Source organism: Chionomys nivalis, chromosome 8 (assembly GCF_950005125.1).
Source record: "Chionomys nivalis chromosome 8, mChiNiv1.1, whole genome shotgun sequence".
NCBI lineage: Eukaryota > Metazoa > Chordata > Mammalia > Rodentia > Cricetidae > Chionomys > Chionomys nivalis.
Window position 1 is genome coordinate 12,034,006 of NC_080093.1, and position 13,601 is coordinate 12,047,606.

At 42.1% G+C, this 13,601-nt stretch overlaps 1 protein-coding gene across 1 annotated transcript in view; it reads right to left on the minus strand.

The window, feature by feature from the left end:
- Sorcs3 (sortilin related VPS10 domain containing receptor 3) overlaps positions 1 to 13,601 on the minus strand; it is a 613,376-nt gene that overhangs the window by 280,048 nt on the left and 319,727 nt on the right. The window contains exon 4 of the mRNA XM_057779107.1: positions 758 to 916. Within this exon, the coding sequence (XP_057635090.1) occupies positions 758 to 916 (159 nt within the window). The remainder of the gene's footprint in view (positions 1 to 757; positions 917 to 13,601) is intronic.

Below are 13,601 nucleotides of genomic sequence, written 5' to 3' on the forward strand. Positions count from 1 at the left end.
TCTGACCTTCAGGTTGAACCCCAATATCTGTCTCTGAGTTTTTATTAATGGTGCTTCAGTAGCAGATAAAGATCAGGAGTTCTGTGTAAGGTATGCTGAAGTTTCTGAAGCATGTCAGAGGCATTGTCAGGTACACAGTAGAACACATGGATTTTCAGGTTGAAAGAGAAGGGCTCTGGGGCCACTAAACCTTTAACTCATTTTCAGAAAATACCAGAGACTTTCTTGACGCTTCCCTTACACTCCTAGAAAGTAAGGGTATACTAAAATTTCACCAAATCAAGACAGTGGAGTATGATGGAATGTACCCTAGATATAGAACCTGACAGTATTCATTCATACTCCAGCTCCCCTAGCTCCAAGATAAAAGAGGACGGACAAGAACACTGACTTCTTGCACCTTTGTTAGTGGGTGTCACTACAAAACCACAGTGATGACGCCCCTCTTACGACCCCACAGTGCCTTAGAAAAGAAAGCAAAGTAATTAAATGTTAGAAGAAGTCATTATAAGACTATGAATGAAAAATAAATATAGCCAAATATATATATATATGAACACACACACACACACACCTACCCCTATATATTTTGACACTGAAGAGTAAGAAAGCAAAGTTCATTGCCAAAGACAAAACCAACATGGTTGGAATAATGAAATGTCGCCAATTCTCTCCAAAATCTGAGCTGAGAAAACAGGTACTTTTCACAGAGAAGGACCCAGGCGACAGCTTATAAACATGAGCATTGTTTGTTTACCTTCTGGTCCAAGCTGTAGGCCAGCACCCAGTCCTCCTGCTTGGGATGGAAGAGCAGGCTCTGGATGTAGAATGTGAGCCGGTATTTCTGGTAAGTTGCCCCTTCGTCCGAACTGATCAAGATACTGCTCTCCATCTCGGGATCGCTGAGAAGCATGATCTAATGACAAAGCAAAGGCGGAAGTAAGGACAGGATTAGTAGGGTGGAATGAACATGAACAATACACATCATTCCTTTCTCCCCAGATTTACTGAGCTGGAATAGAGTGTGAGTCTAGGTCTACACACAAAAGGAGGTTTCAGTTCGTATTAATTAATCTTCGAAGTGATGAGTACAGGAATGATGATCCTCCATCCTTTGACACCAGTTCTAACGCAATTTCAATGTTAGTCTTTAGACACCGGAAAGACACACCCCCTCCCATGACCTTATACTTCGTTCTGCTCATTCTGAACTATGATTTAAAAAGTGTGTCAATGATACCTTTGTTAGAGAAATTTCTCAAAGCACAAATCTACAGAGGTCCTTTAGGAAATACTGCTGCCCTGGGGTTGACACCCAAGCCAAGTTGAGAAGTAGGACAATCCAAAGGCTTTGGCATCAGGAAAGTTTGCATCTCAAAAGTCTTATAAGTATTGTGGCACGGGAAAGTTCTTAAATTGTGGGAGTCTTGGTTTCTTCAATATTAACTTGAGTCTGACATTACCCAAGTACCCTTCAACACATGGTATCCAAGTTGCGTTCCTTTCTTTGTTTTTGTTTTCTATTTTAACTTTTATATTCTTTGTGGATTTCATATCCTACATCTTGATCCCACTCACTTCCCTATTGCTTTGAATCCATCCTCTGCCCTTGAAGTCAACTCCCCCCAGGTAAAATAAAATTTAAAAGAAAAGAAAAATTTTGTCATGGACGTTGTAGTATAACACGGTGAGTCGCAAATATACGCCTCAGTCCATACATCGTATCTGCAAGTGATCACTGCAAAAAGTCATTGGTCTGGTTTGAGGCCTCTGGTTTCTGCTCCACTAGCCATACTAGGCCCTCACGTGGACTCCTCCTGGCTCTCCTGTTGTCGCCCTGTGTCATGGAAATTCTGCAGTTTTGGGTTTGCTGGACCAGCCCCTTAATGAGCTCCAGCAGCTCAGAGATCAGTGGATGCTGGGAAGGGCAAACTTGTGGCCCTGCTTCTGAGTCTCGGTGGTGGGGTCAGTGAACCAGTTCTCCCTCATCCTGAGCCCCAAGGTGAGCTCTCCAGCACTGTTCCGGCTAACACACCTGATGCAGCCATGGCTCAGCCTTTAAAGGCTAAGCTCATGACCAGAAATGTAAATTGTGCTCTTGACCAAGGCATTGCTTGGACTACTATTTAACATTCTGTCCAAGGTGGTTCAGCTCCTACCCAGAGTGCTTGGATGGCATTTACTAACTCGGAAATGGTTGCCTTTGTGGTGCTTAAGGCCACTGGACAGACACTGACACTCTAGTATTGGTGACTTTTTCTCTCCTTTCTGAAGGAATCTCTTTCTGGAACACCACAGTCATCTGTTCTTCCTTCTTATCTTTTGAACATCGGACTTTGCTTGATTTTTCCTTTGAATGTGACCGTGATCATTAATCAACCTTTCATTTTGACCCTCTCTCTTACTTATTACTACTTTCATGCTGTGTTCCTTTTCTTCTCTTTTCAGTTGGCATCTTCTAGCATACATTCAGTCTCCAAACGAGCATCACTCACTCCAGACTCGATCCTAGTTTCAGGACTGTAAGCACAGCCATCCACAGTTCTCTGCTTTGATATTCTATTCAGAAAACCTAGAATACAAAACACCCCATAGTGGTACTTCAGGCCCCGCTGCTCTCAGCTGCTCAGTATTTCCACAGCCACTCATAGGAAGGAGTGTGCCAGCACTGATGCCTGTCTTCTTTTTCTCATTCTACTCCTAACTCCAGTCTTGTCTTTTGAGTGGTGTGTGTCTGTCGTGTGTGTGTGTGTGTGTGTGTGTGTGTGTGTTGTAGGTAAACTTGGAGGGTGTGCCCTGTCCCCTGCATGCTGAAGACAGACATTTAGTATCTCTTATATTAGGTTTTGAGACAGGATTGCTCACTGAACAGAAATCTCACTATTTTGGATAGGATGCCTGGCCAGTGATCTCCCAGAATCCTCCTGTATCCCTTTCACAGCACTGCAGTTACCAAGCATGTACAGCCAGGCCGGACTTTTATGTGGTACTCTTGATAGTGTGGGACATGCCTCTGCCACTGCCTGTGAATTGACTTCTGGTCGAATCCCAACATCGAATCTATTTTCTCCCTGATTGTTGTGATTATTCACAGTAAGAAAACTGACTCAGTCAAAAACTTTTACAAGTTGCTATTGTTTGCAGAGTGACTGACTGAGCAAGCATATCTATCTCCTACTAAAATTCTACCCTTTTGGTGTACGGCCAACCATTGTTCAGGTTAACATTACATGGTGTAAAACATGGGGGCTGAATAACAAAACAAAGTTTAAAAAAAAACAGAAACCAAAACAAAAAACAAACAAAAGAAAACCCTTGTCTACGTTTTGTAAAATAAAACTATGAACTAGCCTGCTTTTAAAAGCAAGCTTTTGAAGGGGTCTTTTAATTGCTGAGATTCACAATTCTTTTTCTCTTTTGTCCCTTCCCACCTTCCAAAATAAGACCAGGCTTTTTCTCAAATACTTGCTTTGACGTAATTGAGATAAGTCTTCATTAGTTATCAGCAAGTTTTTTTTTTCTTTTTAATGGATGCAGTTCAATAACCTTTTCATTCGTATGTGAAAATTCAGGGCAAAGCTCTTGTACGGACTAGTAGACACACAGCAGTCTCTTCTTCCTGGGAACTCTAAAGGGACAGGGGACCGTGATGGGAGCACCGAGCTGTAAGAGGACACTAGGAGAGATACGTGCAGAGCTTGTAGAGTCTGAGAACATAGGTAACCAGGTAAGAATGATGGTCTCATAATAACTAGTTTCATAACAGCACACGGTATCTATCTACCCACTGGGGTGGTCATGCACTGTGCAAGGAAATCATCATCCCTGGCACAGAAGAATTAAACTGCTTATTTTATGCAGAAATAAAAAGCTCAATGCCTATGATTTTAATTAGAAGATAAGGCCACCACCCTCAATGGACTTTATTTTATACCCCATGAGTTGCAACATTCTGTATAAAATTTGCCATCAAATATCTTGTACAATGAATTCTCTTCCTCTTAGCTCTGTCTCTTTCTGTGTGTACTCATGTTTGCACACACACACTATGTACACACACACAGAAGTGTACACACCAACACTAACACATGCACAGACCCTGCATACACACACACACACATATAGAAATGAATTTAGGAGGGATAGCTCAGAGGTAGAGTGTCTAGCTATAGAAATCAATGTACATATAATAAGGCATATTGACAGGGTGCAGGGCTTTTACAGAACTTCTGTTTGCAAGAGTACATTTTTATTGCAACCTTTCTCTGACTCGCTCTTCCAAAAACCTTTTATATACTTGGATCTCTACAGCTTTGTCTCTTTCATGGCTCCGACGTCTCAATCCTGCTTTCTGAGAAGAATGAAAGAACAGGGAAATGTAGCCTACATTTTTAACCAGTGCAAAGAATGTCACCTGATAGTTTATCTAAACCTCACATAAATCCCGTGAAACAAGTTGGTTATTGCACTTTACACATAAGGAAACTGAGGCTCGGAAAGACAGCAATTTCCTCATTATGCCCTGAAGTCCTGCAATTCTGCCAGCTCCCCAGAACACACACTGAGTCCTCTGTGCTTTCTTAAAACATGTCCACAAAATTCACTGAAAAAAAATAACAGTAGCGTTAAGAAACTACTCCTAGAATTCACTTTCTACCTCTGACCTAGAGGACAAGAACTCAATTAATAAGAATTAAATAATAATAATAAAAAAAAGCACAATGTTACCTGTTGGTGCTGGGAAAAACGAGAACATACTACTAACATAAGTAAGCCGGAAAATGCTGTGTCCTGAGTTAAGCCTCAGGGTAAACTATGTTTTACACATGATTATGCCAAATATATAGAGAAGATAATCTCATGCCACACAAATTTTATTGTTAAGTGAAGGTTTCCATCCAAAGTTCTATGGGGTCAAAGCATTAGTGGTGTAATGAGAGAGGTACAAGGAGTGGAAACGATCCTGTCGAATTGAAAGTCTGTATCAGTCCTCAGAGGGATTTTTAACAGCATTCCAATTAAATAATCTGTAGACTAGGCATTTATGAACTAGCTATGAGACTCTTGGTAAGGATAAGAGAGGCAGGCTCTGCAGAAGCAAAGGAGAGCAGCGTCTTCGCCTCTCTGTTTGTAATTGTTAGTGTGCAGGCGCAGAAGCTGCAGCGGGGGCTGTTGAGATTGTGTGCATTCTGTATTTTTATAGTTTTGACAATGTGGAAGGGACAGGGTGGAGGGAAAACCCGTGGAGGGCTTTCTTGGGTCTTGTTTTGCTTTTGCTTCCTTCTGCTTTGATTCGCTATCCAGCTTATCCTTACATAAAATCTGCACTGGGGAGCTGGGCATTGTGATTCATTCCTATAATCTACCACTTAGAAGACAGAGGCCTGAGGATCAGGAGTTCAAGGTCATCTCAATTACGTAGGGATTGAGACCTGCCTGGGCCACGGAAACTCTGTCTAAAAACAAAAACAGATGTGCAATGGATATTGGAGAAGGGGGGAGGTAGGTTATCAAATTATTAATGGAATAGATTCTGGGTGTAGATGTCTTGAATGCGAATGTTCAGTTTGATACCTCACTTGAAAACACGAGGAAGTTGCTGAATTTTTCCACCTTTCTTATCTCCAGGAGGAGGAGATATTAATGGACCCCAACAGAGTGTTGATTACAGGATTAAATGAGATAAGCATAAAGGAGTCCAGCAGAGTGCAAGGCACACCGCCACGAAATATGTAACATCTTTGTGTTTAAATAACCCATGATAAATGTACAATTAAGACCAGAAGGGAGGAAAAGGAGACTGGATATGATAGAAGTGATCTGGGGAACAGCTCTATGCTGATGCATATAGAGGGGGAAGAAAAGGAGGAGTCAAGGTGTTGCCTTCCAAAGTATAAAAAGTTCTAGTGCTGTAAGAAGGAAAACTCTAGAGATCTGAAGAACAGGAATGTGCACATATTAGCAATGCTGTATTATACAATGATGTATGGGAGACAGTCTTGGGCATTTGTTAAGCAGGTAAAATTTTTTCTTTATGTCTGTGGTGTGTGTGGGGGTGCATTCATCATAACTAAAAATATAGAAAATTCGGAAAGAAAACAGCACATATTGGATTTGACATTAATTTAGGTCTATTTTTGCATGACTGAATAATAATTGTCCATACACTATTAGGAAATAGCAACAGTGCTTCTGCTATGAATGAAAACCAGTGGGATGTCAATTTGCTCAATAAAATTGTTACTTTAAAGGGCCACTCTCATCGCACCCTGAGAGGGGGTAGTCCATGGTGGTCTGAAACATATCAATGCCTTATTGGTGACAGTCTTGGGCATCCAGCCTCTAAGGATTGGACATCCCATCCACTATAAATGAATTGCCTGGGCTTCAGATGAGTGAGACTGAAGCTTTGGCATTCACCAACACACAAACGCTACAACACCTTCCGTTTCTTGTTTATAATGCCTTTTACAGGGCAACTCTGGGAAAGATGAACAACATCGGCCCTAAGTGTGCATTCCAAATTGTAAAAGATGCAGGTGGAAAAGAGGAATCAAGCTCCTGGCTGAGTCTAACAACATCACCAGCAAATGTTACTATTCAATTACCCAGTCTATGTTTCTCTCTAATGCAACCTATGGCAGGTGGTGAAATCTAAATACTCTGTCTCTCATTCTACCCTGATGTCCCCCAAATCCAGGAAACAACTCTGCTCTGTGTTCTGAGAAGAGTTCACAACAGGAGTAAGCAGACTATTCTCCTAACAAAAAAAGAGAGATGCTATGATTTACTATGCAATTGACTACTAATGGTAGACCCTTAGTGCATTTAGTGATCAATAAAGAAAGGCAATGATATCAATATAGACTTGCAAAGAGTGTAAGAGAGATGGTAGCATAACTGACCCCCCAAAGCACACTGATGTAATTGCTATGTTGCTGAGGATAGACTTTCACACATGCAGATTCTATGCAGATATTCCCCTTCTCTGGCTTTTTTTTTTTTTCCCAGCCTTCAGTGGTAATTCTCCATACAGAAATAAGGAAAACAGAGTGTGCAGATATTTCAACTGCCAAAGCTGGCTTGAGAGAAGTTTCTGATATCTGGCTGGAAGGGATCAGGGATACTGGTAACCACGTGACAATGCACAGACCACAAACAATAAAGATTACCCAACACAAACTGTCAATCATTGAATGTGAGTAGTGCCAGTTGAGGAACTGTGCTGAGAGTTGCTTATATGTATGTTTATGTTCAATTATGACTAAACTATGCAAACGGAAAATAAATTTTAAAGATAGAACGTCAACATATACTTCGGCTTACATATAATCTGTTTTACCTAGTATCATTGTAGATGTTGTTTTATTCGCCAAGATTACAACTCCCCAATTTCTGTCTCAATATAGTGTAATTGTATTAAGCCTAATTTTCACTCTCTACTTGTCCTATAGGATTTAACATAAGCATCACTTAACAGAGCACCAACCACTAAAGCAAGTAAAGAAAAAGATAATGAGATAAGTCAATAGCTCAAAATACTTGCTACATGATCCTAAGGACTGAGGTCAATTCTCAGAACCCAAAGTCAAATGAGAGAACCAACAGCTGAAAGTTAGCTCTGGCTTTTACCTGCATACCATGGCAAGTAACCCCTTAGCACATAGGCACACAAAAATAAATATATATAATCCATATTTTTAAAAGCACTTGTATTTTAATTCCTTCACTCTGGGTATCATGTTGAACAGAGAGCAGCTGATGGTGAGACATACCAGGCAGGGAAGGAGTAAAGAAGGCTGAGTGGACAGAGAAGGGCTCCGTACCACGATGCAGTGCAAAGGCGCCAAGAGGAGGGCAGATTCTGTGTACTTGATAAATGAAAATCCCAAATAGTCTGCTTACAACCAGTAAGCCAATACATGCAGTGTTAAAGGAAGAAGCACGATACACCAAAAGGTTCTGAACCTCTACATGCATCTTGGTTTTACTTATAATACTGGAATACTTATAGTATTGGAAATTGTCCAGATTTGTGGATTTTTTGAACCTGAAGAAAACGGAAAGAAGAAAAAAAAGACGGAATTAGGACTTTTGAAGCAGAAAAGCCAGAGGAGGACTAGCTCGAAGACTTTGACAAGATGGAGTTGGTTTGATATGTCTAATTCATATTCAAATGGGGTGTTAGAGGAAGATGCAGAAGGATCATCTTTAGGAGAATGGGCTGACCTGCAGAAATGATGTTAGAGCATCTGCGTCTACACAGGACCAAGCAGTGTGCATCTGCAGTCACCATGGCAGCTGCATCTGAACACGACCAAGCAGTGGCATCTGCAGTCACCATGGCAGCTGCATCTGAACACGACCAAGGAGTGGCATCTGCAGTCACCATGGCAGCAAGCAGAGATGAGTCCAGATAGAAAAGGGAGGTTTATGGAGCAAAAAGTAGTAAGGAGGGGTTTCTGAAGAGAGAACTCTTGGAATGGGGCACTCTTGAACCTACAAAAATAAAGCACTTGGCAAGATGGTGTTCAATTACGTCAAATGCAGCTAAAAGTCTTAAAATGTGAGTCTATCCTTCCTCAGTCTTCCCTTTTCCTCATTTGTCCTTTCCATGGTTTCAACTGCCTGAGTTAAGTGGCCATCCAAAAATATTAGATGGAAAATTACAGAAGCAAACAGCATACCACTCTGAAGAGTACAGTGAAATCTCAAATTGTCTGACTCTATTCTATCTAATATCTGAGCCATCCTTTTGTCCAGAGTGTCCATGCTGTGGATGTGTATGTATTTGTATGTATGTGTATATATCTACATATCTACATATCTATACACACACACATATATATGTATTTCTACATATGTAAATATCCACACTCATTACTCATATGGTACTCATGGCTAACAGATCAACTGTCTAGGCGTTTTGATACTTCCATTCAGCTCATCACTATTTTACTTAGTCACAGCCCCAAGGCAGACACTAAGTCGTTGCAATTGTTCTACTGCATCCTTGGTTATTAACAATTTCTTACTATGCTTAATTTATAAAATGAACTTTATCACAAGAACAAATGTATGTGGGTATAAAAGGGTAAAAATAACTAGATATGTTTAGGAACAGGCCATGATCCACTAGTTTGTATGCAAACATTAAAATTAATTTAAAACACACTCACAGGAATAAAACAAACACAGTAGATAGGCTTTGTTACCCTCGGGCTTCTACTATGTGTGCCTCTGAGGGGAGGGGAAATAACTACAGAGATTTGACCATTAAAATTAGTACCAAGAAGTATATTAGTGACCACAACAAAGGCTGAGAGTGAACTAGGTGAGCAGGCTGTGTTGATTCAAGTATAAGGTGGCCTGATCACCCAGTATGGAACAAGCCTCATAAATATTCATTTCTTTGACCCTAAAAATTCTGTCTAGGATTCTGTCCAAGGAAACCATCAGAGACCTAATAAAAGGTTTATGCACCTGTATGTTCATCTTATGTTATTTATAATAATATGGAATTGGAAATAACCCAGATATTTGATAGGACTATGAATAAATAAAGTATAGCAAATCCATTTAGTGGAATATTACACAGCTATTAAACATGAATTCAAACAGTTTCATGGCACACAGAAGAGAACCATGTTTTGAAAGTGCATGAAAAGCAGACTGGTCATACATGAAGCAGAATCTCAGATTTGTGAAAATTGTTTACACTTCATGTAGGTGTATCTGTATAAATCAGTAAAAAACATGTACATGTTAAGCATGGTTATCCTTGAGCAGAGAGATCATGACTATTTTATTTTTATTTTCTGAAATTGTTCATTGTCATGCACATGCACGCATGTGTGCACACGAGCATACACACCAAAACTCTGTTTTCCCAATTCTCAGTGTTATAAACAATACTGTGCCATGCTTTCTTGTTTACTACCAGCTAGCCAATGTCATGAACACATGCTGCTCACAGTGCAGGGCAGTTATAACATGAGGAGGATGGGGTGAAGAGCGTCCCCCTGTGTATAGTCACCTCATCACTCAGAGAGTAATGCTTCTGGTCCCTCTCCTGGACCCAAATATCTTTCACTTTGACTTCTAGCTCCCCAAACTTCCTTACCTACTCCATGCAAGTTCAGCTCTGACTGTTCCATTCCCCCTTTCCCAAAGGCTCCAATCCCATCTCCCTGTTCTGAAAATCCCAGTGACATGCCAGACCCTTCTCAAGTCGGTCTTGGCTATTTTCCAGCTTGCCCTCTTTGTGTTCTCACTAGTTCAACTAGCAGGCTCCTGCAAGGTTTTAAAGATGACCAGCTTATTCTGACATTCTCTGCTAATACCACTCACCTAGTAGAAAGCCCAAAGGTGAGTATTTCTGGCTTATCACTGGTCTAGGCAAGAAAACAAGTTCCAGCCCATAAAAACTTGGAACACTTAGATTAGAGGCGCTGTCTCTCTGCTAGCCTGGATGGATCAGGTCCACTTGCATTAAATGGCACCCAACGGCCCCATCCACTCCTCTCCTGTCAGAGACTGACATGGAGAACTGGATAGATTCCTAGGAACATTATTTCTCATCAAGATATATTTCCAATATTTAATAAAAGCAAGGCTAACCTCAGGGGAGAAGGAAAAAGAAGTTCTACAATTTGAAGAAAAATGAATAAAAAGGAGACAGAATTGGTTTAGAAGTAATTTTACTTATTTTTGATGTTTTAGTTTAGTTTGACCTGGAGTTTTTTGCTGGTCAGTTGCACGAAAGGAAGCTACAAGCCCAGATGTGTGCTCCTGGATTCATGTTGAGAGTCTGAGGGATAAGTTCAGCTGGACAGAAGGTGTGTGCTCGGTACAACTTTGTTGCAGACATAGGTATGGAGCTGGGCGTATTTGGTTTTGAGAAACAGCTGATGAGTTGAATCAAGCCAGTCCGAGGTGTTTGCTATTTCAAGCATCCAAATTGCTACCACATATGTCTGGGGTCGCAATGGGAGCTCAGAATTACAAGTGCAATTTAAAGCCTCAAACCAGAAAGGCAAAGGAGACAGAAAAATGATAAAAAAAAAAAAAAATGCCAGCCAGCATGTCTATTGTCCACCACAAAACAAACCTCATTTACAAGCATCTTGTTGAAGCTGTGTGGGAGGGAGATGCTGAAAAGATCTGGGTGCACAGGGGATGGTAGACGGAAATTAATTGCACAGTATCTATTCTGGCTAATTTAAGAATGGCAGATTGCTACTGATACAGTATTTATTTAGTGGGACTCTCTTCAGTGGCTCATCTCATAAACAGCTGGGAACAAAGAGAGGAAGGAGTGGTGACTTTCATAAGGTCACCTGCTACTCTGTTTCTCCAGGGGATCTTTAATTCTCCCGAGAATCCTCTAACTTGGACTATGTGTGTGTGGGCGGAGGGGGGGGGGTAATTAGATATCTGGAAAGATTACTGGACTTAGGAGAGGTAGAATGAGCTCTTGGTTATGATAGAGGTAGCAATCAGGGAGCAAGTACGCATGCTTGGAACATCACCTGTCCTGGCACTGTTCAAAGAGCCTATTGCAGTTAGTCATGAGGTCAAAGGTAGTTCTGGAGCACTGTCTCTCCTGGGAACCATGATGATCACATCAGAGTTCAACGATGCATTCCGTGGCTAATGGCTGCTTACAAGCCTGCAGGGCATAGAGAGCCCACCCTCCAACCCCCGCACACAGCCCAATGCAAGAATCTAGAACTAGGGTCACTGTAGGCTGCATCCATGCTTTGATCCAATATTCCCCACCAGAAAGAGACACCCCAGGAGATGCTGATCCCTTCTCCCAGAGGAGAGACATTTCACTCCCCAAAATTGTAAAAGAAAAGAAGACAGATTATGTCACTAGCTGACCCTTGTTTACAGACCTTGGTAGGTCTGTGCTCTCTGTCCACAGCTCAGGACCCCCGCTACACACACCCTCATGCTTGCCCCTGGTTATATAGTATCGGAGCCTTTGACGTTACTCCCGAGGTTTTTTGTGGCTCCTCTCTCCTTTAATCCTCCTCTACTCTGAGGAAGGCAGGGAGGCATTCTCACCCCTCTCTGTCTGAATAGAATCCTGTAACAGAGTACCAGAGACTAGGAGACTTCTACTCCTTCCTCAGAGTTACTGAGGCTGGAAAACTCAAGATCAGGTTCACTGTGGCTCCTCCAAAGAGGGTGCCAAGCCCTTTTGTAGGGTGCTACCTTTAGGACTTAATCACTTCCCCCGAGTCCTCAGTATCTAACACAACCACACTGATGGGATATCAAATCGGAAGTAAATTATGGTAGGCTGTGTTTAGTTTATGGTGGTCCTGCACCGGTTCCCTGGCATTGTTATAATGAATAACCATAAATTATGTGATTTAAATATCTTACATATCTGAAGCACAGAGGTTTAACCAGGTATGGATGAAATCTAAGTGTCCATTAGGCTACCTTGCTGAGAGGCCTCGAGGAGAGTCTGTTTCCCTAGCTTTAGGGACTGCTGTGTTTCTTGGCTCCAAGCCTGCACCTCTCTTCAAATTCAGGTACAGTCTGCCCAGTCCAGTGTCCGTCATGCTTCTCATGGACACTGCTCTCCCCACATCCTCTCTCCCATGTCCAAAGACACTCGTGGTTATCTGATAATCCAGACTGTTGTCCAGTGAAGGCTAAGGGATTCACAATAAATATTACACCCAGAGCTTGCATTTCCCCTTGTCTCATAAGCTGACATACTTCAGGTCTTGGAGATCAGGTCATCTTGAGGAAACCTCAGATTTGCCTACCACACCCCCTTCTGCAGAAGAAACATTGGGGCTTGCAGTTTACTAGAAGTTACAACTTCTATCCAAGGTCAAGAGGCAAGCTCAGACTCCGCTTTACCTCCTGAGTTAAGTGCCTTTAGCCTTCTTGCTGTGCTCAGTATCAGTGGCACCGTGAAGGAGAAAGAGGACAGAGCTGGGCAAAGACGAGAAGGTGAGTGAAAACAGAGGCAGGAAAGAGCAGCAGCAGGAGGGAGGACGATGTCCTGTCCCATAGCTCACTCTCCGCAGGTGCCCCTGTGCCGCCCTGCCCACTGGCATCCCACGCCTATGGGACCATCCCTTCCGCATTCTGGACTAGTATGTACTGTGCCTTTTTCATGTTGGGTTTCACAATGATTTCACTGTGTAGGGTTGCTTCCTCTCTTTCTCAATGTGAAGCAGAAGGGTGGGGGTGGGGGATAAAGAGGTAGCAATTTTGCCAGGCAGGTACTCCCTGTAATGATCCATCATCCCATGCCAGGTGGTCCCCAGACTAGCAGGGAAGAGAAAACCACAATAACAGTAATAAATGGGAAAAGGACCCTCCAGGTAAAGACATAACACGAGCTGCAGCTGTCTCTGCCACGGAGGTGGGAAGAGGCCGGAGACGGAATACAGAAGTTACCAGACAGACAAGCATCCAAAGGCTGCAGGTTTCTATCTTACCCCAGTGACTGTTCTCAGCCTGGGTATATGTTTGTGTGGGTGTGCGCGTGCGTGCGTGCGTGCGTGTGTGTGTGTTGCTTCCTTTCCTCCCTATACAAGAAAAGAAAAGGAAACACCACCACACACACC